General features: G+C 37.4%; 5 protein-coding genes across 5 annotated transcripts in view; 2 read left to right on the top strand and 3 right to left on the bottom strand.

Moving 5' to 3' along the window:
- The window catches only part of Cbr-vha-16, a gene marked incomplete at both ends in the record, with an annotated part of 3,854 nt that extends 942 nt beyond the window's left edge, over positions 1 to 2,912 (bottom strand). The window contains 7 exons of the mRNA XM_045236437.1: positions 342 to 397; positions 1,256 to 1,304; positions 1,343 to 1,520; positions 2,572 to 2,644; positions 2,720 to 2,815; positions 2,857 to 2,863; positions 2,910 to 2,912. Of these exons, the coding sequence (XP_045094362.1) occupies positions 342 to 397; positions 1,256 to 1,304; positions 1,343 to 1,520; positions 2,572 to 2,644; positions 2,720 to 2,815; positions 2,857 to 2,863; positions 2,910 to 2,912 (462 nt within the window). The remainder of the gene's footprint in view (positions 1 to 341; positions 398 to 1,255; positions 1,305 to 1,342; positions 1,521 to 2,571; positions 2,645 to 2,719; positions 2,816 to 2,856; positions 2,864 to 2,909) is intronic.
- Positions 2,913 to 4,244: 1,332 nt separating this feature from the next.
- Cbr-kin-32 lies at positions 4,245 to 11,095 on the top strand (the record flags this gene model as incomplete). Its single annotated transcript, XM_002639930.1, has 10 exons — positions 4,245 to 4,322; positions 6,602 to 6,701; positions 6,755 to 6,854; positions 6,948 to 7,136; positions 7,183 to 7,492; positions 7,541 to 8,620; positions 8,665 to 8,739; positions 8,786 to 9,031; positions 9,083 to 9,370; positions 10,964 to 11,095. 10 exons carry the CDS (start codon positions 4,245 to 4,247, stop codon positions 11,093 to 11,095), a joined length of 2,598 nt encoding a protein of 865 aa, XP_002639976.1.
- Positions 11,096 to 12,587: 1,492 nt separating this feature from the next.
- On the bottom strand, positions 12,588 to 14,940 carry CBG10800 (the record flags this gene model as incomplete). Its single annotated transcript, XM_045236428.1, has 5 exons — positions 12,588 to 12,896; positions 13,111 to 13,486; positions 13,527 to 13,660; positions 13,711 to 13,842; positions 14,812 to 14,940. 5 exons carry the CDS (start codon positions 14,938 to 14,940, stop codon positions 12,588 to 12,590), a joined length of 1,080 nt encoding a protein of 359 aa, XP_045094361.1.
- A 768-nt stretch (positions 14,941 to 15,708) lies between these two features.
- On the top strand, positions 15,709 to 19,418 carry Cbr-phat-2 (the record flags this gene model as incomplete). Its single annotated transcript, XM_002639928.1, has 4 exons — positions 15,709 to 15,790; positions 16,139 to 16,219; positions 16,269 to 16,718; positions 19,279 to 19,418. 4 exons carry the CDS (start codon positions 15,709 to 15,711, stop codon positions 19,416 to 19,418), a joined length of 753 nt encoding a protein of 250 aa, XP_002639974.1.
- A 362-nt stretch (positions 19,419 to 19,780) lies between these two features.
- On the bottom strand, positions 19,781 to 21,231 carry CBG10798 (the record flags this gene model as incomplete). The annotated part of the gene is made up of 8 exons (XM_002639927.2): positions 19,781 to 19,912; positions 19,963 to 20,072; positions 20,121 to 20,247; positions 20,297 to 20,542; positions 20,586 to 20,712; positions 20,762 to 20,898; positions 20,940 to 21,080; positions 21,130 to 21,231. 8 exons carry the CDS (start codon positions 21,229 to 21,231, stop codon positions 19,781 to 19,783), a joined length of 1,122 nt encoding a protein of 373 aa, XP_002639973.2.
- Positions 21,232 to 26,067: the final 4,836 nt, after the last annotated feature.

The following is a 26,067-nucleotide window of genomic DNA, read 5'->3' as shown; positions in this document are numbered from 1 at the left end:
GCTCCGCTCCCGGCTATATTTTTCCTCCCAGATGGTTCTTCCCACTTTTTGTTTTCCTCCCAGTTGGTGTGCTCTCAATTATTAGATTACGGTAAAACATTAAAGGAACATTCTTCAGGGTGAAGCAGGGTTTCGCCACGAAAAGCTTCAGCCAAAACTTATTTTTTAAACCCTATTATAATAAAATATTCTTTGAATCGAAGAAACCGAGTTTCGTGCTGTAAACTTTGAAATTTTTCGAAAATGCGACTGAAAAAGCACAAAAAGCATAATTTTAAAAAAAAGAGGAGAATAAAGTTGAGCCTGCAACAGAGCGCGCATGAAAGCACACACAAAACAGCGTTCCAATTTGGGACAGTTCGACTCCTTACCAGTTCGAACTTGTAACAGTTCGATTCTGTCCGCGTTCTGTTCTGGTACGTGTGCGAAAAAAGGACTGTTCTGAATTGAATCTGTTCGATTTTAGGTCTGTTCGATTTTGAAAACGTTCGAATTCGTCGTACCCCCGAAAAAAATTGATCTGACTATGAGATTACTGTAAAATTTTAACAGAACATTTTTCGGGTGGAAGCCGGGTCTCGGCCAGAAACGCCTCAGCCAGAGTTTTTTTTTGTTAATTGAAAAAATTTTATGAATTAATGCAACAAAATCACATATCTAACTATCATCTAATTGTAAAGTGAAGAAAATTGAGAAGAAATATTTTCTTTTAAAAATCATGAAATCGAGAATTGAGAGAAAAGCACACCTATTAAATAGTGAATAAAAACTACAGGAACATAAATAAAGTAGATTCATTAAAAATTAAATAAGTCAATTCGAAAAATCGGTCGAAAAACAAAATCTCGCTAAAATTCAAAATTCGAAAAATAAATTGCTGGTACAGTAAAGCTTCGAAATTTCAAAATAGATCTCTGATTACTTCTTCCTGAAATGAAATTCAATCCCCATTCCCCAGCTACATAAAATCTTTAGCAATTTCGAATTTACCCAATGACATATCTATTACATATATCTGTCGTCCTCTCGTTTAACTTTAGGTTCTCGCTATCCAATTCAAACCCTTTTTGAATTCTATCTGTTTGTTCCATCTTTCTCGCTTCCCGATTCTAATGTCCCTGCTTCTTTCCCGATGAATCTCATTGTGTGGTTTGCCACGTGTTTTCTTTTCGGCATTTAACCAGTCATAAAAAGTAACCAGAATCGTAAAAAAATCGTGGAGAAGACCAATATAACCTTCCGAATGTTATCATACTGCCCTCTCCCTCTTCCTCTGTACTCCGTCTTTCCCTTGTGTCCTTGTCCTTCTTCCTCTTACTCATTCCCACCGGTATGCAAATACCTTCTTTTCTCTGTTTCTCAGCTTCCCTCCAATTCTTACGCTATTTCGCACGCTGAACCGTTCTACGTTCACCCATTTTCTCTTCCATTGCGCAAATGTTGTTTTGGTTGTGGTATTCGAGTTAGAAAAGCTGAACCGTAGAATATTCTGGTAGCTTCGAAATTTGTTTTTTTTTTCGCTATTTCGTTTATTGGAATATTTATCGAAAACAAGTAGGCGTGGTGAATCATCAAAACTATATTTTCTTCTTTTTTGAATTTAAATACTTACGAAGCCTTGAATTTATCTTCCTTAATCATAAGGCAATATAAACACCTTCTCTCCGAGATGTTCAGAAACTAAACAAATATTTTAACCCATGATGTTAACTACAATCGTTTTATTGAGCAATCATGTGCTTCTTTCGAGTTATTTGAAGCTTTTACTAGAATAATGAAATAACCTGGAAAAAAGCAAATCTTTGGGATTCCGATCCTTTGGCAAATTTCTAGGAATTCAATGACAAATCGAAATCTACGGATCTAAAAAAAACTATGAAAATCGAAAATGGCTTAATGAGCTAGATCTAGGCTTTATTTTCAACAACAATCTTTGAAATAGAATAAATAATGTAAAGTTGGGGAAATTCCAGAAGCTATAATTTTTTAATTCGAAATTCAGAATTATCTAACTCTCAGATAAATGTACCGATGACTTCTTCTTCACCACCGCCCCTACTTGGAATGCAATTGTAAGGAACACTCCCCAATTTTTAACTCCCGGTCAATTTTCTACTTTAATCCAGTCTTCCATCACCCGTTTTTAGTTGTCTGCTTACCTTTTCCCCTTTTTTTAATATCTTGCCAACCTTACATGTCTACTATTTTCTTCCCCATTCTCTAGTTTCATCTCGTTAGGGATTTTATCTAGAACTTCCGTTATAACTTTTGTGCCATGTTTTCTTCTGATCAATAAATTATTATTATTATTATTAACTTCTGGCTGGTTACAGGCTATTCAAAAGAAAACCGAATCTTTTCTTTTTTTTAGAACTTCACCATCAGCCACCAAAGTTTTTGAAACTAAGAATTCAACGATTTGAAAGATTAGAATTTTTAACCCAAATGGTTTTAGTCCTAAAAGTTTTCTATTTTCACTGATTCTGACTTTTTTTAATGTTTTCTGCCCTGGTAGTGATGTACTGTCATTTGTAAAATTCGGCCATAAATTATTGCTTATCAGATTGAAACCTACTGTTTTCCTTTTTTTTGTCAATTTCCATTGTTCTCAAAATTTTTGAATCCCAAAATTCTCCAAACTTTTCTTCAATTCCCTTTCCGATTTCACACATTTATCTTCTTCTTTTTTTTCCAAATTCTTTTAAAATTGGTCTTCTACCAAGCCGTTCCTTTTTCTTTTCTTCCAATTCGTCCCCGTAACGTGACAGAAAAAATGAAAGAGGGAGAGAGAAAGAAGGATACATCCGATTATCGCCTCTTTCTCCCGGGTTCTCGCGTCCAATTGCTCCCAAAAACTCTGTCTCTCTTTTCCATCTCCTTCTTCTTCTTCTTCGTTTCCGTTTTCCTGCCATTTGCTCTATGGCCCGCCCCTCCAATCCATCGTTTTTTTGCTCCGAGAGTGTCGTGCCTATGTGTTATTGTTTGCCATCACAGTGTCATCTTCTGATGACGTTATAAAAGACGTCTTCTTCTTCTTCTTGAATACTCTTTGCCTGATTGAACCGCCCCTTCTTCTTCTTTTTCTTCTTCTTTTTGGTCCGAAAGGACAGATGGTCCCTTTCTATCCTATCCATACCCAAGCCCTTCATCACTTTTCTCTTTTCTTTTTACTTCTTCTTCTTTTACACTTTCTCTATATCTGCTCAATTTGTTTTTGACACCTTTTGATATGTTTCCTTTCGGACATCATCTCTGGAAATTTGATTCCCACACTTCAATTGTACTCCTCACTAATTTTAAAGTGCACCAAAAATATCACATTTCTGTTGAATGAGATTTTTGGGAGGTCTAAAATGTTCTGAAAAATTGCATAAGGCTTTTCAAGTATTTTTCTTTGTATTTCAAGTAGGGCACAAGATTTTTTGTGTTTTTGAGTCTGAGAATAGATCCAGTTTTGTTTTGGAGAGCCAGAAATTTGGTAATTCTGGATTTCGAACTTGAAAATTATATTTTCTGCAATTTCACCATCTTTAAATAATTTATTCAATTTTAAATTCAAAAAAAAACTATTTGCTGAAAATGAAGCCTAGATTTAGCATATTCAGCTATTTTGAGTTTTTAAAGTTTTTTGTTCCGCAGGTTTTAATTTTTCATTGAATTTCTAGAAACTTGCTAAACGATAGAGTCTCATAGATTTGCGTTTTTTATGTTATCGTATTATTCTGGTACAAAAGAAATCGAAGCTGTGGAAAAGAACAGCCGGTGGCGTGGCCGAAGGTCCCACAACGACAACTACCGTAACCTAAAAATATTTCAACTTTTTTGTTAAGAAAGTTTGTAGGACACCCGGAGATTTTGAAGATTTGAGTTTCTGATCGATTGATTATAACTTTTCTAATTGAGATGTTCTCTCTTGGAGATTTGGAGTGTTTCAGATGCTGATTTAACATAAGATGATTCTGAACTTTATACTTATTTTGTCTCGTTTCCAATCGCCAAAACTTGGCCTTAATTTCACAAACATCTTCAAACCTTCAAGTTCTATATTCCAACCAACCAAGTCGTGTTTGCCCGGCTAGAAATAATGCCCATGTGTCCCTCGAATCCATTGTTCTTGTTATATGACCGGTTATTAAGTGTACAATTGTTATTTACCTATTTTTCTTTCGTAGTTCCTCTGGCTTTTTTAAAAAGGTTATTTTTCAATTTATGATTTCCAGCAAAACCCCAAAACTAGTCATGTAATGGAAGGACTGGCACGTGTATTCCTGATCGGTGGTCCCTCGAAAGCAGTTCGTTATGATGAGCAGACGACCATTGAAGTGAGTGTGTTTCCGTTTCGAAAGAATATCAAATTTCCAACAAGAAAATGACCTATTGGAAAAGTGCTATCATCTTATCACTTGAAACGTCCAATCAATCAATATTGGGGTTCCCTGTCTCTCCCTCCCTCGTTTCCTCCCCTTTTAACTAATAAAATAAAAATATAACGGATAGAAAAGAGCAAAAGACGGGAAAACGATTTTGATCAGTCTAATGGATTGGTGTGAGGCCACTTTCGAAGTGGGTTTTCCTGTTTTCTTTTCGAAAAAAACTGATGGATGGAGAGTGGAATCGTCAAAAAGTTGGAAGTCGTAAATTTCAAAGTGGAGAGGTTTAAGTCCATAAAATGGAGAGTGTGTGGGTAAAAAAGCTCAAAAGGCTCGGAACCGGATTTTGAAAATTTTCTTTAAAGAAGAATCTTATGGCCTAAAAAAAAAGTCCATTATAAAAAAAAAGTAAACACGGTTTCATTTCAGTTTGAATCTGTAGAAATCAAAAAACTTCGGAATATCAGTTTTACTAAATTCCGTCATTCTATAATATCGTAAATGCTCTAATAGAAGCCTAGAGCTCCATTATCTCTGTTCCTATAAAAGATATCAAAAAACTGTCAACTGATAAAATGTTTGTCATAATATCGGCAGCATTTTAGTAGTTGACAAATTTTTGATATCTTTGATATGAACTGAGATAATAGAACTCAAAAGTGCATGTGGGCTTCAATTAGATAATTTACTGTATCAGAATACCAGCGCCAGGAAGTCTTCAAAAACAAAAATACCCGAACCCAAGATCAGAATCGCACAATGGAAATTGTGGAAACTGGAGTTTGGAATTTCGAATCAAAACATCTTGGAACTTCCTTTCAGTTTTTTTATTCAAGAGTCTCGATGTTCTAGGAAGAACCCACAGTGTCTAGGATTGAATTTCGGTTTTTGAATCTGCCAGAAAAAAAAACACATCCACATATCTAGGTAGCACTTGAAACGAAAATTAGATTTCTGGTCTCCCCCCAGACCACCGGAAAAAAGCTCCCAACTCGCCGCCAATAAAATTTATGTTGGTTTTGAATGTGTTTATTTATTTCTTCTTCTTCTCCCCAATGTCCTTCCATTTTTTTTGCAATAACAACACGCTTGAAAAAGTAGAGAGCTTCGGCCGGAAAATGCATATTCTCCATTTGATTCCTCCGTTTGGAGAAAAGTCTTTCAGAAGAAGCAATTATTTATTTATTTATTGTGCTCTCATATCAAAAAAAAAAGAGAAAAAGAGCTGCTGACACCAACCAATGCTCCGGTGTGGTTTTGATTGATCACCTGCTCTTTTTTTTCAAAGAATCGAAATAAATAGTTGGCATTTCAGTGGAAGAGAAAACAAACAAAAAGAATTTTCAGTAGAGAATGAGGAGGGAAAAATTAAGTCAAATGGGAAATTTGTGGAAAATGATGAGCAATACTAAAAAGTCAAATTTTGAACGAAAATATGTCAAAAATATTGAAGAATGAAATACAGGACTAACTAAAAGTATTGTTTTCACTTGCTTAAAACCAAAAAGTAATAATTCAACGACAATTTCCAAAAAATCTGCAACAAGAAAAAGCGCCAATGATGCGCCAGACATCAACTTAGACAACCATAAACACTCGAATGGAATAACCCCTAACCGTTAATTTTGAGGCAATTTTTCTCGGTTCTTGTAAAAGATATGAAAAATCTGTCAACTAATAAAATATTTTTTATACTCTAATGAACATTTTGACAGTTGACCACTTTTTGATATCTTTCACAGGAAATGAGATAAATAGGCTCAAAGTTGATAGTTTGGGCGGGAGCGTTCTTTGAGTGTGTTTACAGTAATACTGATTGGATTCCGAAAACAGCGAATGTTATATTATTCAATGTTTGGAAACTTTAGCATCTGAAACTGTGGACTTTGAGTGATTTTTGAAAATATGCCAAAGCCTTTTTCCACCTTTCAACCGAATGTTTAAATTCAACCAAATGCATTCTGGCACTTGGTTGCTTTCAACCGGTATATTCTGATGTTTTTTTTCAAAAAAGTTTTCGACTACAAAATGAACGTTCTAATTTGTTTAGTAGACCTTAAAAAACTGGACCAAGTTCCAACAGTATTCCCATTCCGAAAAACTCCACGAACGACATTTTTTCTGTGTCACACACCAACCAAAAACTCATAAATCGTCAAACAAGTGTCTTCTCTCTCCCGTTTGTCCCCTTTTTTCTCAGGGAGTGTTACAGTCATAAATCATTGTTGCAGCGTGTTATCCATGTCGTCGCGCGAGGAATCGGCATCTCAAAAGTGGCTGTTGCTCATTTTGCTCTTCGACTCGTCACTGGTCCATCTCCACAAACAGCGGGTTTGTATAATTTGAACAACGAGGGAACACTCGATAGAGAGTTATATTATTAGGTTCCGGAGATTCACTTTGGCTTCATCCATTGCTTCGAATTGCACAATTACCACATATCTATGCGAAACATCTACCAATCGGAGTTTGTGATGAAATCAAGTAAGGTTTGGATCAAACTGTTAGATCGTAAGCACATCCAGTTCAAATTAAACTGTACAAAATCTATCTATAAATGTGCATCCCAATTTTCAGACTAGAAATGCGAATGAGACTAATGCCACAATCCGTATACGAACTCCAAGTCACCGACAGTTCCGCGTTCGTCTATCTCCACGAACAAGTCGTCGACGAATTTTTCAGCCACGTGGCGTGGAGGTCTTCTGTGGAAGTGGCTCTGGAAGTAGCGGCTCTTAAGATTTGTAGAGACTTTGCGGACCATAAGTGAGTTTCCTCTTTTGGAACAAACTTTAAAATTAATATTTTTCAGCAAAGGCGCAGATCACCATATGGAAGAAGTGGATATCGATGCATGTATACAGTCTCTGATTCCGAATGTTCTTCATAATCCGAACCTGAAACATAGTCATTTGAAGAAACAGTTCATGGCATATATGAAGAAGTTCTCGGCAACTCCGCCGAATGAATCTATCATCAGAAGCCTTGCTCTTCTTCTAGACGTCGTCAAGTTTGATGTGGAAGTTTTCAAAGCAAGTCTAGGTGCTGGATGGACGAATCCGGTGGAGTTGGTGGTGGGACCACATGCTGGATTGTCGTATCGGCTGAATGAAAGATGTGATGTTAGTTTTTTAATTTAAAAAATTGAATTAAATTATTGGTATCTTCAGACCTCCCGCCTTTTGGAACTTCGAACCATTGCTGACATTACAATCCGAAAAATGGAGCACGGATCAGAAAAGACACTGTTGCAACTGAAACTATCCGGCGCTGCAAAACCAGTGATGATAACTCTCTCCACAGAAGAATTGGCACAATCCCTGGCACATCTTTTGGATGGATATCAAATGCTGTACAACCAAGGAGATAGTGTATTCAAATTAAAAGGAATCGAGAGATGTGAAACCATGACGATGCATGAGGCAACGATTCGACCGAAGACTCCGAATAATATTGACAATAATATCAGGTTACGAAGAGAACTGATCACTTTGAAAGAACTTATTGGAGGAGGGCAGTTCGGAAATGTATATAAAGCAATTTATCATGACTTGGAGAAGGATGATAGGATAGCTGTGGCTGTGAAAGTTTGCAAGAGTGATGCAGAACCATCAGATACCCAGTTGATTCTCCAGGAATCAAGTCTGATGCGAAACTTCCGTCACGCTCATATCATCCAGCTTATCGGAGTGTGTGTTGATCAACCAATGTGGTTAGTTTTGGAATTGGCACCTCATGGAGAGTTAAGAGAATATCTTCAACAAGAGAAGGATTGGCTTCCCCTTCGAACTCTAACTCTGTTCTCATCTCAAATCTGTGATTCACTGGTTTACCTTCATTCCACTCGATTCGTTCACAGAGATATTGCTGCTAGAAACATCCTCGTTTGTTCTCCTCAATGTGTCAAACTAGCAGATTTCGGACTTTCCCGAGCACTAGACTATGATGCAGTTTACACAGCTTCACGTGGAAAACTTCCTATCAAATGGTTGGCTCCAGAATCGGTCAACTATCGACAGTTCAGTATGGCTTCTGATGTATGGATGTTTGGAGTTTGTATGTGGGAAATCTATTCATTAGGTATCAAACCATGGGCTGGTGTCACGAATAGTGACGTCATCATGCATATTGAACAAGGATCAAGACCTCCATGTCCTGAGAAATGTCCAGCGGCACTTTATAATTTTATAAGGAACAAAATGTGGGCGATTGAGCCTCATAAACGGCCGACAGTGGATCAGATTCATGCGGTAAGAGAATGATCAAGTACTTGAGATTATCCTTTATTGTACAGATCATCGAAGACGTCAGACATCAAGTTCTTCGAAATGTTCCACCTGATCAAATTATAGTTGGTAAACCTTTAAGCGTAAGTTGAGAAAGTTGTTCCAGATCGAAAATCTCTCTTTTTTCAGCCTGCCGGAGTCATAGTTGCCGAAATGTCTAGTCTTCCATCTCTAACCGTCTACCGTACTATGGAAGAACAGAAGCGACAAGCAGAAGAAGATGCGAAATGGTTGGAAGAGGAAGACGGTGACATTGATGATGAGTTGGAACCAGATCAGATTCCATCCACGTCACACTCGTCGGTGGAGAACATCCGAACGTCCAATGGATACCTACATCACACTCCAACGTCAACCAGGTCACTGCGGTTTGAGGTAAGGAGTCCTTTTCTCAGTTTTCAATGGTAATTTTTCCCCATTTTCTAGGACAAAACCTCACGGGAACTGCGACGGAGTGTGGACGGCGTTTGCGACGCTGTGACAAAACTCCAAAACTCATTCAACAATCTGACACATAACGAGGACTTTCTGCATTCTGTCAAAGAGGTGACGTCACAACTCAGAGAGATGTTGATAGTGGCATCAGGAATGAGGGATCGGGTAACGACGGCGACGCAGAGAACAGAAGTGGATATGACGAAGACGTTGATTGCGAATGATATGAAACAAATGAGTCGGGTGATGGCAAAGTTACAAGTTAATGGAGAGCAGACGGTGAGTTTTTTTTTGAAATCAGGTCTGTAATAGGCCTGCTCAATTATATCGGTTCCAGTAAGAGCTATCCAAATTGGTCATAACATAACCAACATTTTCATAGTTGGCAAACATGTTATCTTTTACAGAAACCGAGATAATTGATCTCAAAATTGATGATTTGGATGGGCTTCTATTACAGGGTGGCTATTAATTATTAACACCAAACTTGCGAGCTAGATATGTTACATAGAAGACGCACTAATATGTGTTCTTTTATAATTTTCTTACTCCTCTACTCATTGTGCATTTCCCTGCCAAATTTCATCACACAATATTACGTCTGAACTGAATGGTGGCTCTTTTTCCAACCCTTGTTTCGGTCAACAACGACACAATTGAAAATGACCTCATGATTGATCTTACAAAAGCAATCCGCGTGGACCGCATGTTGGTCGAAAGTACTGCCCATAAATGTTTTCTTAATCACACTGATGTGGGCTATCTAATAACTGATTTTGAGGTATTTGTGACATCAGATACCATCGTTATAGTCGTGCAAAAAGGATTTGCTGAAATTCAGACGAGAGTCACAGAAAGCTCGCTGCTGACTTCAAAATGGCCCGAAGCTTGATAAAAATTATCTTCAAAAAAGAACAACTTCTGGTCTTTTTAAAAATAGCAAATGAGTTCTCTGGGAAGGGGACACTAGAGATTTGTGTCTCAAAAAGCCTGGAACTTTCTAAGCGGCACGCGCCTAACCACTCACACAAGGACACTTCTTTCGGGTGATAATTTTTACAGTCGATGGCAACATGGTCTCTTGAAATTGCAGAATTCTATTCAAAAATATGTAGTCTGTATGCCAGTAATGAAAAATTGCAAATAGAATTTCGCTTGCCGCCACGGTTCTGATCTTTGATGGAATCACTGGAAATTGCGAAAAATCCCTTGTTTTCCTTAATTTTCGATCCAAAATCATCTATGGAACAAATTTAAGTTATCAAAATTTTGCATTAATCTGAATCCTACTTGAAAAGTTAATATAGAGCGTTTCGACAAGATTGAGCCACGGTTTTCAGTGCCAAAGACACCCCAGGGTGGTTCAAACTCAATTTTCCGTAGCTGAACTAAGCACAAGAATGGATCGATTTCTTCCCAGGCTTGAAACTAAAAAATTATTCAGTTTTAGGGTATTGAACCCATATAGTGTCTTCATGAAAATACAAAATATCACACTTCTGATGACCCCCCTTCAGAAGATATGGGCACAAAAAGGTAGAAAATACCTCCGTGCCGTGGTTGCCTCCTTTCCGAAGCTTCTGAAGGCTGTCGTCTAAGTGAAATAAAGTGTATTTGAAAACATTTGCATTATTATAAATTTTGTGCGTCTGAAATCCAAAATTTGGAGAATTTTCATCGAGTTTTAGGAGAGTAATGAAGGCTTGGATCGGTGTCAATAATTAATAGCCACCCTGTAGAGCAAATACGATAGTCTTAACTTTTCACATCTTTCTATAAACGATAATGGTTTTTGCCTCAACATGAACAAACAAAAATGATTTCTGAACTCTTCATTTATTCAAAAAAAAATTCCACAAGTTTTTTTTTCAGATCTTCAACACTCTTCGTCGAGACGTCGTTCGGATTTGTGGAGAACTAGCCGTGAATTGCACAACTCTCCAACTGCAACTAACTCAACCACCACTGGAAAACGAGTTCTCCGCATTACTTTCAAATTGTTAGATCTATCAATTTTTCAAATTTCGGATAGTTTCAGCTGAATTGATAATGCACTTTTTATATCATAGCGGGTACAAAAATGCTTCCTCTCTTTTGTTCTGTTTTCAAAAAATGTCTTCCGAGACGATCTCTGTTCAACAAATAATAATCATAATAAACAGTATTGCATTTTAATTGTTCTCAAATCTATTTCCTGTTAATTAGATAATGACAAACATTCAAATTTCAAATTAAAAAATCACAAATAAAATTAAACCTGCAAGAACTAACATTCAGATGATATAAAAGGAAATTACAGTAATCCATAATTAAGAGTTCAAAGTAATCTCAATCTTCTAAATACATATATGTAGAATATTTGTCACGACAGTTGGTTCCATAACTTCTTTTCACTGTTAGGAAGCTATTCGTACACTATTTGCTGATATTTCATTTTCTTTTGAAATCCGATTTCGGTCTATTGTGAACGGGGGACGTTCAGTGGAAATAATCCACCTAGCCATGAACCCCAAACATGGCGAGTATAGTGTCTCAACTTCGTCCACTAGGACACCAATCAGAAGACAAATAAAAAGAAACAACAAGAAGCGCACACAAAACTTCCTAGCAGTGAAAAAGCATCGTCTTCCAGTCATCCTCTCGTATTCCTTGAATTTCCTTGCTGATGAGGTCGGTAAGCATCGTTGAGCTTCGCAGTAGAGAAGTTTGGTTGAACGTTGTCTTCGTAGAATGATTGGAAGATCCCAGGTGCCCTGAACAACGTTAGAACTCTGATTTCTCGTTGATTTCTCCAGCTTAGCCCCCGGTTGATAAGAGTTCACACTTGGGTCCAAGGCAACGGGTCAGAAATCGCGCCATAATAAACGTGAGATTTTAGAAACACGGTGAGTTTTTCACTACCGAAATGCGAAACAGTCTGCGACGGTTTAAAGTACAATGGACAAAAAAAAATCTGATTCATTTTTTTACTATATATCTTCATGAAATTTACAAAAAATTTATGGAACGAAAAAAAATCCTTGGGCTAGAATTCGAGAAAATAAAAATCCAAAGTTGAAAGCAGTGCGCTGTAGCAGCGGTAGTGAAAAATTCACCGTGTAGAAATAATTTGATGCTGAATTATTTGGCTGAGAATCAAACTTTTTAACGTTGGGCGAAAAAAATCACGGTTTACAACTTTGTTGATTAAAAATAAATAGGTGAAATTCACGCCAACTTTGAAATTATTGAATTTCTTCTGACCTAAAAGTTATTTGGGCGTGTTTTTTGACACGCTGCTTTAGACCCAAATGAGTTCATGAACGTAGACGGGAATTTTTTAAGCTTCTTTTTTAACTGGTTTACTTTGGAGTACTGTAGTTTTTAATTGTCTTCTAAAATCAAGGTCGGTGTGGTCTTGGAAACATGTAATAAACAAAGATCAGATTCTTAAACCGAGTAACAGAAAAAATATTTAGAAACCCAAATAGTAAATTGAAGCCAAAAAATGTCGTTCTTAGTTATGACATCTAGTACATAACATAATACTGTCGCATTTCCTCTTTCGTAAACTTTCCGACAATCTTCCCATTTTTTCCCGATTTATTCCATGTGTAAACAGACGACGGATGATCTTTCCTCCATTCTGGACCGTATTCGTGCTGTAATTTTCACAGAAAATGTTGAATTGATAAATTATTCGAATGATTTCATACGAATAATTTCTCTTCCGGTGAACAGCTAACCCAGAAAATATGATTGTGAAGTTCGGCTGCACACCATGGATCATAAATGGGAATCGAGAATTTATATTTTGTACCATCGCCTGTTAAAACATGAATATTTGAAATAATAATATTCAAAGCAAACCGGCAACACCACTGACGTAGTGATATGTCAAGTTCCCGTCCTCTATACCATCATACATTATAAATATATCAATAGTTGGTGTTCTCTCGATTTTTGGAATAAATGTCAATTCAAGGGAGTCTTCTTCCTAAAATTTTCTATAAATTATTTTTTAATCATTCGTAAATCACCTTTCCCAAGCTCCGCCACAATTTGAAGTACTTACTTTCATTGTTCAGAACCTTCTTTTTGTAGATTGGATTGTAATTGTCTTTGAAAACAGAAACATCTAGATCCGTTGTATGTGGAATTATTGTGCATTCTCTGTACCATCCTAGAAGGGTTCCATCTGTCAAAAACATGAACATTCCGTTATCTAGAAGTTCGTCGCGGAGCCGGGAAATCAAAGTCGAAGCGGTGGAAGCGTTTAAAACTGGCTTCTGGAATTCCGTTCTGTTCATTTCCACATTAGCGCAATTCAAAAGTTTCGAACGTTTCCAAAAATGGTAAAACAATTGAGGATCTTTCGGAATCGCAATATTACCAGACAAGCTAGCTTCAAATCTTCTGGAATTTTTTTTTCTTGGAATCAATCAATTTTTTTTACCTAGGAATAATTCTTCCACCATCGATGTCAAACTTCAAAAAATCCTTTTCAGAGTCGTCAGTATAGTAGATGACGTCAAAATGATTTTTATCAAGAGAATATTCTAGATTTTTGTAACTTTTATTGACTCCAATCTGAAAAAATAGACATCAATGGAATCGGAAAATATAGAAATGAACTTTACCTGAATACGTTTGTTCTTATCCCACTGACAAATTTCATAATTTAATTGTTTCAGAAATTCAAGATCAATCAATAACACATGAATATTAGGGTTCCAAGCCTCAAGAAGATAACCACATTCGGTGTAATTTGTCTGAATAAAAGTCTGAATTTAAAAAGTCAAACTACGCACTCCACATGACTATTGTCAACTTTGATTTTGCTGATGAAAATTTTGAAATCTATCACCTATTTTCAACAATTTCAGAAACCCAGAAATTGGCCTGTCCGAATTTCAGAATTTCAGAACTTCATAGTTTGAAATTGTCCGAAGTTCAGAATTCCAGAGTTTTATAATTTAGATTTTCTAAACTTCATAAAACTGACTATGAGAACAATTACTTTGATGATTAGACTGTGTTTTTTGAGTTTTAGAAATGTTTTAAAAATTCGGGTCTTTATCGAGTTTTCACCAAGAAATCAATGGTAACAATAATTATGTGGAGGGATGTAGAATCTTTCAAAACATACATATTTTTTAATAGAGAATCGGGTCGAAAACTCAGATCGGTAATAAATTAGGATATTAAAAAGAATAGTGGTAGAAAAAATAGTGAGCAAAATCAGGCATTTCATTTTTAACAAATATCAGGGAATGAACCAAAACGAAAGATTTTTGGAAAATTTTTTCCACGTGTCAATATGTGGCTTTTCACGAAAATAGTAATATGGGTCACGTAAGAATTGTTGGTTCTGGTAATTCTTCGGGTGACAAAAAGGGGGTGTTGTGCGTGTGGGGAAAAAGTTTTTGTTGTGTAAAAAAGATGTTGACTCATGTCCCGTAAAACATACAAACATTTTGTAAAGTATAAAAATGCAAAAAAAGATATTATGAAAAACATTTTATCAGTTAGTGAATTTCAGAAATCTATTATAGGAACCGATGTAATTGAACTGAAAATTAGATCCTTGAATAAGAGCATTTATAATGTCTGACCCAAAAACGCAAAAAGTTTGGAACGCTTCACGAATTTGCGTGTCATCCTTGCGCAGGGGCCATGCTAATCTTCTCTGTATTGTTCCAAAGAACTTTCACCTCAAGCACCGACATCTCACGACTTACGCCATCCACTATACCTTGTACAGGGGATGGACGTGCTCCTGGGAAGATTGGTTTTTGCTGTATAATAAATATGAATTCTGAATAGGTATATTGTATTCGTTGTTTGGAAACAAAAAATCGACAGTCCATTAACTTCTGTGCTGTAAAAATACCGCTTATCGTGAAACCTGCATTAAGAGAGTTAGATGGCACAATAAGGTATTCAATCCGGAAACAAAGGAGGCCACATTTGGAAGTGTTCCTCAACAAGATGTTTCTTCTGGAAACTGTATCAATGATGTAAAATTACAAAAACTTGGTTTTTGCAAGAATTTATCAAACTTAGATAAGTAAAATTGCCGACAAAAAATCGGACTTCAATGAGATACATTCCCTGCAAAAGATATCAAAAACTGGTCAATTGGCAAAATTTTTGCCAAGATACCAAAAATATTCTGTTAGTTGATCACTTTTTGATATCTTTGACATAAATTGAGTTACAGTAGCTCAAATTTGGAGTGGCGTTCTTCTAGAGAGAACTGATAGTGGATAGAACTGTGATATTTTTATTAATGAATTATTGAAATATCCATTATTCCTCATTAAAAAAAACAAATCATCTGACCAACTTGGTCACTATTGTTCTCATTGTCCTCTGTTAAAATCTAGTGAAAATTAACAAAATAGGTGTCCATTCGCACAATGAAAAAGAGCCTGTTCAAATAGATCTTTCAAACGAAGAGATCAATTAGGCATTGTGTTTAACAATTTTCTTGCAGACATTATTTGAATAGCTTACAGACTGATCGCCACTAGGAGTGATAAGGCAGTTGGTGAAACGCAGAGAAAACAGGAAGTTGGTATAAAAGGAGGTGACAATCCGAGAAGGATCATCAAGTCTTTCTACAATTTGGTACAATGCTCAAGTCGGTTTTCCTAATTGGTTCTCTTGTGGCAATCGCCTTTGGACAGTCGTGTGATCCAACGAAAGTTACAGCTCGTAAGATTTTTTCTGGTTTTCGAGAGAATTGAAACTCAACAAAGCCTACCCGACTGTGAGCTCAATTATCTCGATCCCTATAAAAGGTATCAAAATTTTTATATTGATTAATTATTTATCATTGTATCACCAACACTTTATCAGCTGACAACTTTTTGTTATCTTTCACAGGAACCGAGATAATTAAAGTTGAAGATTAGGGTCAGCTTTTATTAGAGGAAAACGATAGATTTTTAGTTGAAAAAAACTTGTAACTTTAACGGTTATCTTAACTGAAATTTTAGGTTCACAACAGGGTATTTTAAATTAAAGCTCTAATAATCTTACATCAACTTTTGCACATTTCAGCATGCGACGCTTCCCTCCCATGTGCCACGGGATCTACCTGTGATCTTACACTTGGAAGTTGTTGTTTGAATGCTGATGTTGGTAAGTGTCTTACACTTAACTACGATTATTAATCCAACCAATTTTTCAGTCACCACAACCGTCCCAACCATCGACGTCACCGCCACCGGCACATTATCCACTACTAGAATCACCGGAGGAGTCACTGTCACCTCAAGAACTGTCACCTCAAGCACCGGATGCATCGATCGGGTCAATCCAGCCACAGGAACATCTGACTGTGCCTCCCGTAGGGCTCTTTGCAACGACTCAAACTATTACGATGTGATGACTCAACAATGTCCAAAAACCTGCGGAAGATGCTCATCCTTCTCGACAACTCGTTCCACTGGAACATGTGTCGATTTGACGAATCCAAAGACAGGAACTTCTGATTGCGCTAGCATGACAGCCTACTGTAACGACTCCAACTACATTGCTCTGATGAGAGTTCAGTGTCCAAGAACTTGCGGATTCTGTGGAAGTTCGTCATCATCATCATCGACGATCAGATCTTCAAGCTCTACTGTTGCAACAGGAAGTAGGATTTTATGATGTTATATTTTTAGGCTTTCCATCCTGTCCGAGAACACCCGTCGAATCAAAAGCCACCCGTCACCCGTCCTTTTTGTCCAGTTCGCAATATTGCGGCACAGCAATTTTCCGCAAAACGCACTTTTTTGACGCGTACAAAACTCAATCTAGTTGTTCATTCCAAGCGACCGGGCGACAAGCAGGCGACGAGCGGACGGCGTGTGGGCGCTACACCCGGGAAGACGCGGCTGGTGAAATACGCACGAAATAGAAATATTAATAGAAAATAAAATACATAAATGATCATCACTCAAAAAACCATATAATTTACAGCATGTGTCGACAGAGTCAACCCATCCACCGGCCGTTCCGATTGCGCTTCCAACATCGCACTCTGCAACAACTCTGCTTATCAAACCGTCATGCGTTCGCAGTGTCCAAGAACTTGTGGATTCTGCTAATTGTTCCACGATTAGTAATAATTGTTCTACATCTCTTCTCCTTATTCCCCATTAATTTTTAATTTATATACAAAATAAATTTTGTGTGTTCGCCGAGAAATGTGTTCAAATATACGACAATGGCTCTCGTTCGAGAATGGTTGTACCAACATAAAAACAATAACGTATTGTGTCGAAAAATCTGTGTGGGGAGGATATTTTTGAAACAAAAACTAGAATATTTGAGCAGCCGTCGTTCTTTTTTGTCTTCGGGAAAAAGGAAATAGTGCGCAAGAGCGAGAGAGTGTTAGAGACACATAATTTCAGATTTCTGACAATTTCCGACTGGAATCGTTCGATTATTAGACAAAATAACTAGAAGAGTCAATAATCGAATCGTCACGTGGCATTTTTTGATGTTAATACAATGTAAATGCGCTCCAACGCAAATTCTTCAGAATGACGTTGGTCTCGACGCAATATCTTCAAATTGCACCGCTGAGTCTTACGGTTTTGTCCCTGTATTCCATCGGGAAAACGCGGAAAAATCTCCGTATGTCATTAAGAAGAAATGTATTTCGTATGAGCTTCAAAAAAAAGGGGCGTGGTCTAAACAACGGACCTGAGAGACTTCAGCAATTGTTTCTAAACAGTCTACATCCTATTGTTACAAGTACAATGATCAGTTTTTGTTGAAAACGTAGAGAGTGGTGTTGCAAAAACGAAGTATTTGCACAGGCTCTCCCTTGTTGGGGATCTCTTCCAGTATAAAAGCAGTAGATACTGAAGTCATTTCACCAACCAATTCGGTGTTTTCTCCTTTTTCAACAATGTTCCTCCGCCAACTCTTCATTTCATTCGCCATTTTCTCGGTTGCCTACTCACAAACTTGTGATGCTACGGCTTCTTCTGGACGTGAGTCAAATTTAAGATTTTGAAAAAAACTTTAACATTGTATACATTGCAGCGTGCGGTGATATCTTCGGTACTGCCTGCTCCAATAATCAAGTATGTGATGAAGTTGCTGCCCAGTGCTGTCCTGTTACAAGTGAGTTTCTTCTTTCAAAAATTTAACTAAACATTTCGATATTCTAGCTGCCGCTGCCACTACCACCGCCGCTGCTGTCACCACCATCGTCACCGATTCTGATGGATCTACAGTAACTGCCACCGTGACCACCGCTGCCACTGGCACCGTCACATCCTCCACCACTACCTGCGTCGATCGTACCAATCCATCTACCGGTGTCTCCGATTGTCCAGCTCTTGCTTACCTTTGCAACGACTCCACCTACTACACAGTCATGACTCAACAGTGTCCAAGAACCTGCGGACGTTGTAACACCACCTCCACCTCTTCCACCAGCTGCGTTGATCGTGTCAACCCATCCACCGGAGTCTCCGATTGTCCAGCTCGTGCTGCTCTCTGCAACGATTCGACCTACTACGCCGTGATGACCCAACAATGCCCAAGAACTTGCGGAAGATGCAACTCCACCTCCTCCACCACCACCTCGACATCCAGTAAGTTTGACGGGGATATCCATATTTTGAAACTTTATGCAGCATTCGAAATCTTATCTAGCCTTTGATCTTAAGTGATCCAATTCCTCTCTTCGATCCTAATCACCCCCATTCCAGGCACAACTTGTGCCGATCGTTCTAATCCATCCACCGGAAGATCTGATTGCCCGGCTCGTGCTGCTCTTTGCAATAACGCAGTATATTACAATATCATGACTGTGCAGTGCCCAGTCACTTGTGGTAGATGTAATACCACTTCTAGCGCCACTTCAACCAGTAGGTGGCAGCCTTTGCTTCTGCCTAGCTCTCTGTTCATTGTTTCTTTTTCTGCTTGCTTCGCTTCTTTAGCCCAATCCAAATCATTCTATCATATTTTTAGCTTCCTGCGCTGACCGTGTCAACCCATCCACAGGTGTCTCCGATTGTCCAGCTCGCGCTGCTCTCTGCAACAACTCTGTCTACTACGATCTGATGACTGTTCAATGCCCAGCCACTTGTGGAAGATGCAGCTCCAGCAGCTCGACTGTCACTTCCTCCTCCTCCACTACTGTCTCATGTAATATTCTGAATATCTGGCGTCTTCTGATCTTCTGAATATTTCAGCCACTTGTGTCGACCAAGTCAACGCTGCCACCGGAACTTCCGACTGTCCAAACCGTCGTGCTTTCTGCACAAATTCCGCCTACATCTCCCTCATGCGCACTCAGTGCCCACTCACCTGCGGATTCTGCACATCTGGATAATTTTCTCCCCTGTTGCTTTTCGCTATTGTATCTTCTCTTAACTTATTATCTTACTAATTTATTTGTCTTTCGTGATTGTATTGTGAACATGCAGATTTTCTCCTATAAAATATTGGACACATTTTTCCTTCTGCATTATGAACAAAAAAGAAACGTCACCTAAAAATTGAAAAGTTGGACATTCAAAAAGTTTTTCCAAGGTGGTGAGAAACACTAAACACATTACACCATTACGTCTGAATGCATACTGCACTTCAAAAACAACATTCCGAAAAATCTCTTGTCTTCCCTCTCTAAACTGGACAACAAAAAAAGATTTTTATTAACAGAAAAAGTTTTGATTCTAAACAAAAAAAAACCCATTAAAATTCAAGATAATACTTCTTCATCTCCTCTTTGGTCAGTTTTCCATTTTCTCTGATATTTTTAGGAGAAGAATTCCATGCGAATTGTGACGTTGGGTGGTCCAAATACCACTGTGGACCGTATTCGTGCTGAAATAATTTATTCAGTGAATTAACGAATTTATGTATCATATACATACGATAATTTGAGGTTTCGGAGAGCACGACACCCAGAATAAGTGATTGTGCAGTTCAGCAGCACACCAGGGGTCATATATTGGATAAGTGAATTTGTATTTTGTGCCATCACCTGAAATAATTTTTAATATTGATTTTTAAATAAATTTTATAGCTATACCCCCAAGTCCAGGAGTATAATGATGAGTCAGCACACCATTCTCAATACCATCGTACATCACAAATATATCAATGCGAGGGTTAGCTTTAAGTTTTGGAACAACTGTGAGTTCTAGACCATCTTCTAACTGCAAATTTCCAAGATCTCAGTATCCGAATATTATTCCATAAACTAACTTTTCCCAACATTCTAACCAGCTTAAATTCAGAAGAACCATTCAGAAGTTTATAAGGGTATTCTGGTTTGTAATTGTATTTGAAAACGGCGAAATCAGCATCATAAGTGTGTGGAATAATGGTGCATTCTCTATACCATCCCAAAAATGTTCCACCATTCAGAAAAGGAAACATTCCGTTATCCAACAAGTCATCACGGAGCCGAGCCAAAATGTCTGCAGTTTCAGGTCCTTTCAAAAAGACACTCTGAAAATCAGAAATTCTATATTTTTTAACCCAGAACACCTACATCGGATTCACTTCTCTTCATATCCAATCCAACACAATCTCTAAAACTGGAACGTTTCCAAAACTCTGCGAATCTCTGGGTATCCTCCGGAATTTCAATATTTCCAATCCATCGAGTTTTGAATTTTCTAAACAACTTTTTTCAATATAGTTTGAAGTAGATGAATCCTCAAATACCTTGGAATCAATCTTCTGCCTGCATTCATTTCAAAATCCAAAAAATCCTTACTAGCATTGTTATAATAATAGAAAACTTCAAACCCTAGATCTTCGAGATTATGGGGATTGAGTTTATGCTTCATGTCGACTCCGACCTAATATTAAAAATTATAAAAATTTGGAAATGGTTTCTCACTTTTATTGGTTTTCTCTCATTCCATAGGCAAGTCGTTCCATTGGCTTCAGTCAATTTTTGCAGAAAATCAACGTCGATTAACAAAATTTCAGTTTCAGGACTTCGTTCGTCAAGAAGATGTTGACATCGAGTGAAGAAACTCTAAAATAGGATACTGACCCATAAATTGTGGATTCCAAAAAATTCTTACAAATCTTGATTTCCATTTTGTAGCATCATCGAAACTAAACAGAAGTACCGCGCAGAAAAAAAGAGTGCCAGAAATCGCAAGATTGCGGTACAGGTTTTTCATCCTGTAAAAAATTAAATTAAGTTCTATATTTAGGCGCCGCAATGAAAGGGGGCGGGGCGACCAAATTTTTCTCCCCTCGGCACAATCCCATTTTTGAAGGCTTGTACCGGGCGTTAGAAACTCATTTTTTTAAAAGTTAGAATTTGTACCTATGTAATCGACTGCGATAAATCGAATGGAATTATCAGTTTTTCGATAATTTCATTATTTTGATTCGAAAACTTTGAAAAACATTAATCACACTGACAAAGTGGACTAAAAGTATTGGATGGAAGTTAGTGCCACCAAATTTTTTGATGGATTCTGATAGTTCATGAAATGGGGGATTGGATTTCAAAGTAAAATCAAATTTCTACTGTGGCGGCTGTAGCGCAATTCCGAACCAAAGTTCCAGACAAAATACATAAAAAGTTTTAGCGATGACCCCAAATTTTTTTCTTATATTACGGTAAAACTTAGCCTTGTGTACACTTGTGACAAGTTTCAGAAAGGTTGGTTATCTTAAAGTAGTTTTAATACTCATCCGAAAATTCCAAACTTTCAAAATTTTAGGTTTTTTAAAAAATTTTGAGGGTGACACAGGTGAGTGTCTCCGATTTTCTTTGCACCATAAGATGAAGCACAAAATTTGCCACCAAATACAGTTTTAAATAGAAAATCCTACTGTGGCGGTCATATGTAAAACATCTGTTTTCTTTTGAAAATTTTGTTTTGGTGCCTATCTATATTGTTATACGTGAAGCTTGATTTTTTTTCGACAACTTCTGAAAAGTTGCACGACATAAAATAAATCGCAAAGTTACTGTTACTTGGACTAATAAAAACGAGTATATCTTTAGACATAAGTATCTTGGAAGCCCGAAAATACATTGTTATGAGATAAACTGCGTAATTTTTCTAGCGCGCAGTTGTAGTTTTCATGAGAGGAAGCAACTTTGACAAACGATAATTCAGATGAAAGTTGTTCAAAAAATTGAAAGTTTGGCCAGTTTACTGATGAATTATTTAAATTTTCCCGCTCCAAATTAGAGCTTAGTACAACTTTTAACTCAAATTTTATGCTAGTACCAACTTGAGTCCGGCTGATTATGTGCCACTTTCAATAAATAAGGTGTACCTTATAGGGACTTTTCATCCACATTACTCCCCTTTTTAGCCACAAAACCAGGTATTAAACTAGTGTGGGGGCCCAGGTTTTACGGTATTCGCTATAGAGACTCACTTTTTTTTTCAGCCAAATAATCAGGTATAAAACTATCTCATGAACTTTTCAACAGTGCCACGAGTCACTTTCATCGTCAAGTTAACCTCAAAAAATTTACTATGTAAATTAATTAACTACGTCAAAGTAATTTCAGTTCAGCATTTCTTTTCAATCTGCTGTCCATTGACACAATTAAAAAAAAAGTTTTCTGACTACTGTTCTTTTGAAAAATTAAATTACAATGTTTTTCATCTTCAGTAATTTTAGCTCTTTGACATTTTTTCCAGTTTGACTTCATGAGAATTAACGGGACATGAAACATCAATTTTCCCAAATTTCATTCTTTTGCGCTCCTCGAGGAGTTGAACGTTTGGGTCCGGCATTGTATATGCGGCGCTGCTACCGACTGACTAGGTGAGGGCGAAGCTAGAGGAGCCACCTGTACATAAAAGCGGTACGATAGCTGTACGCTGAGGGAGAAATAAACACGGTACACCGCTACATTGTCCACTGTCTTTTTCCAAAATCGATGTTCCCATAGTTGACAGTCAAAAGAATTCATAAAGTTACCGTAAAACCTTAAATAGAAGACCCCCCCCCCCCCATTGAACCAATTTTTCTCTTTTCCTGTGAGATACCAAAAAGCGGTCAACTAACAAAATGCTTTTAGTAATACCACCAATATTTCACCAGTTGACGAACTTTTGATATCTTTCATAGGAACCGAGATAATTAAGCTCAAAGATGACGGTGTGGGTGAGCTTCTACTAGAGAAATACGGTAGACTCAAAAAGGGAGCCTAAGAACTAGAATTACGTTTTTAAATCTGTCATCAAATAACCTTACTTACGTTTTAGGTCGGTTTCTTGCTTAACCGAAGTTGACAAAATCAGGTCGAAAACTGTCTCATAAACTTTCCAACAGTGCCACGAGTTACTTTCATCATCAAATTTACTAGGTCAAACAAAACATAAAAAGTACGTGAACATATTTGAGTTCAACATTCAATTTCAATCCGTTTTTTTTCCATAGACCGAACTATGAAATAGGTTTACTTTTAACAAGTCTTTGAATTTAAATAAAAACATTTTTTAGAAGTACAATTTTTTCCTCTCCCTGATTTTTTTCCCAACACAGGTCCTGGGCGATGATGCGCATAAAGGACCCGATCCATATGCGATCCTCTAGAAGTCCGTTTGACACATATCGCGAACAACGAGCTGCGATGAGTCTCATATGTGTGCGATGCGGGAGAGGCTGAATCGAGTGTTCCGAATGCGCGCGTATCCTAGGCCGACTACAACACTCCGAAATCCCGGATGCGCGCATTGTTTACCGTAAATCCACCCCGGCAACTTTGTCAATTTTTCGTCAATTCGAGCCTACATTCCTGGTTTTTCGATTATTCTTTCGATGTTTTTTGTGGAAAAGAGTTATGGCAGAATAAAAAATTGCTGAATTCTTGCAGAAACATGTCTTTCACTTGTTAATTGCTATGTTTTTCGCCAAAATAGGTGATATTGAGATTTATTGATTTCACTTTGTAATTATTGTAAAAATCGTATTTTCAGGTGGAGTAAAAGGTAAGTTGGTAAGTATACAATAATTACAAAGTTTAAATTATAAAAATTTTTAATTTTTCATGCAATTTCAAAAAAGTGAAAGTGAGACATTTTTTGAACAAATGAAAAAAAACAATTTTTAGCGAATTTTTTCCCATTTTCTTCTGTTTTTGATTGCATATCAAATTTAAATGGAAACTGCCATAAGTCTTTTTCAAAACCAAAACATTGAGTTTCGAAAAATCAGTAATATGTCGTTCAAAATATAAAAGAATATGGAATAATAAAGGAAAAGTACGAAATCGGAAGACCTGAACAAAATCACATCACAATAGAACTTAACTGATACTTCTAGAAACCCCCAACCAGCGTTTTAGTTCATTTCATCGAGTGCCAGCAAGCCAGGCGAGGAGATGCTTTGCGGCGGCGGTGTGCCCCATATGCCCCGTGTATGCCCCATACCGGCGTCCTTTCCCTGTACCCAATTCATCGGCGCGTCCTCCGTCGCCCATCCATTATGCGTATGCGCGCACAGGACCTGTGAATGACTGCATGAGTATTAAGGAAAAAAGTTTCTCGAAAATTCGTTCATAAACACCCCTCGAGGAGTTGAACTTGTGAGTCCACCGCTGAAGGTTTCGCGGCGCTACCAGCTGAGCTACGTGTAGCTCCATCTGAGGTGGCCGAACGATGGGGCATGTTATGCCCTTATGGTGGCTATGAGACGAGGTTAAACTAAGAGTTTATTTACATAGAGAGAACCATTTAATACAGAGTTCAATAAGCTTATATAGGCAGTTGCTATCGCCACGTAGATCTGAGGGTTGACGTCATCCAGACAGTTCACGTCACAACAGGGCAGATAAAAGAAACTCACTGATGGTACCTGGTAAGGAAAAGTTCTAAAATTATGTAGTTTTGTCGCTAGTTGTTATTTTTGATTGTGAATCGAATGGCGTTGACTGTTTTTCAGTATCTCTTCTAGTTTTTTCTTTACGCGCTCAAAATTAAAGGGGGTCGAATATTATTGTTGTGCCAAACAATTAGAGTTAGAGAGTATTTCTTGCAATATGTATACGGTAGGTACCTCGAAGCGGCAAGCCTAAATAGCACATATTCGGTGGAGACGCAGAAAAATTTTTTGATCAACTATCGGCGTCTCAACTCTAATTTTTTCGGAAAACAATAATAGATATGAACCGCACTGTGTAAGAACGGCACGATAACAACGCGCTATGAGAACACTGTACTCCGAGCTCTAAAGAAACTTTAAAATTAAAAAAGATGTTATTAAACAAAACTTCACCTGATGAAGATATCACTGTGAATGATATTATGATTTCTAAACCCCTTATGGAGCTTTTGTCAAATGAGGATTTTAAAACTAAAGACAATTTCAGTGTGAATGACATTGCCCTAATGTTCAGGTCGTTGGCTGGCACGATCTCTAAACTTCAGAATCATAACTCTGTGTTAAATACAAAAGTTTCAAATCTCATGAAACAAATATCTGCTCTCGAGATCCATGTTAAATCCAAATCCGATGAACAAAGTAAAAACTGATATTCCAGCTACAGTGGTTAAGTCATTTGCTCAAGTAGTAGCCTCTACAATTGCTGCAGCAGATTCTCAAATCAGTCTTATAAAGGCTGCGTTTATGCTAACACCGAAGAGACAAGAAAGTCCAATGTAATTCTAAAAATGTTGACCTTACCGCTGATGCGATCGAGAATGGGCAGTTTGCCAAATCTTGTCTTCTCTCTCTAAACTGGACAACAAAAAAGATTTTTATTAACAGAAAAATTTTGATTCTAAACAAAAAAAACACACCAGGGGTCATATTTTGGATAAGTATATTGGTATTTTGTTCCATCATCTGAAATAGTTATTTTTTGGGATTTTCAAAAAATTGACTCCCGGGTTTCTTGGGTTTTAAAAATTCCAGAAATTTTGAAGTTTTGGAAAATTTGAACTCCGGGAAATTCCAGAAAATTTCAGACATTCTAAAACATTCTGAAAAGAAAAAAATCAGCTATACCCGAAAGCCCAGGAACGTAATGATGGGTCAGC

This window comes from Caenorhabditis briggsae, assembly GCF_000004555.2.
Source record: "Caenorhabditis briggsae complete genome, chrI, whole genome shotgun sequence".
Classification (NCBI taxonomy): domain Eukaryota; kingdom Metazoa; phylum Nematoda; class Chromadorea; order Rhabditida; family Rhabditidae; genus Caenorhabditis; species Caenorhabditis briggsae.
This window is presented reverse-complemented; position numbering and strand designations above follow the sequence as displayed.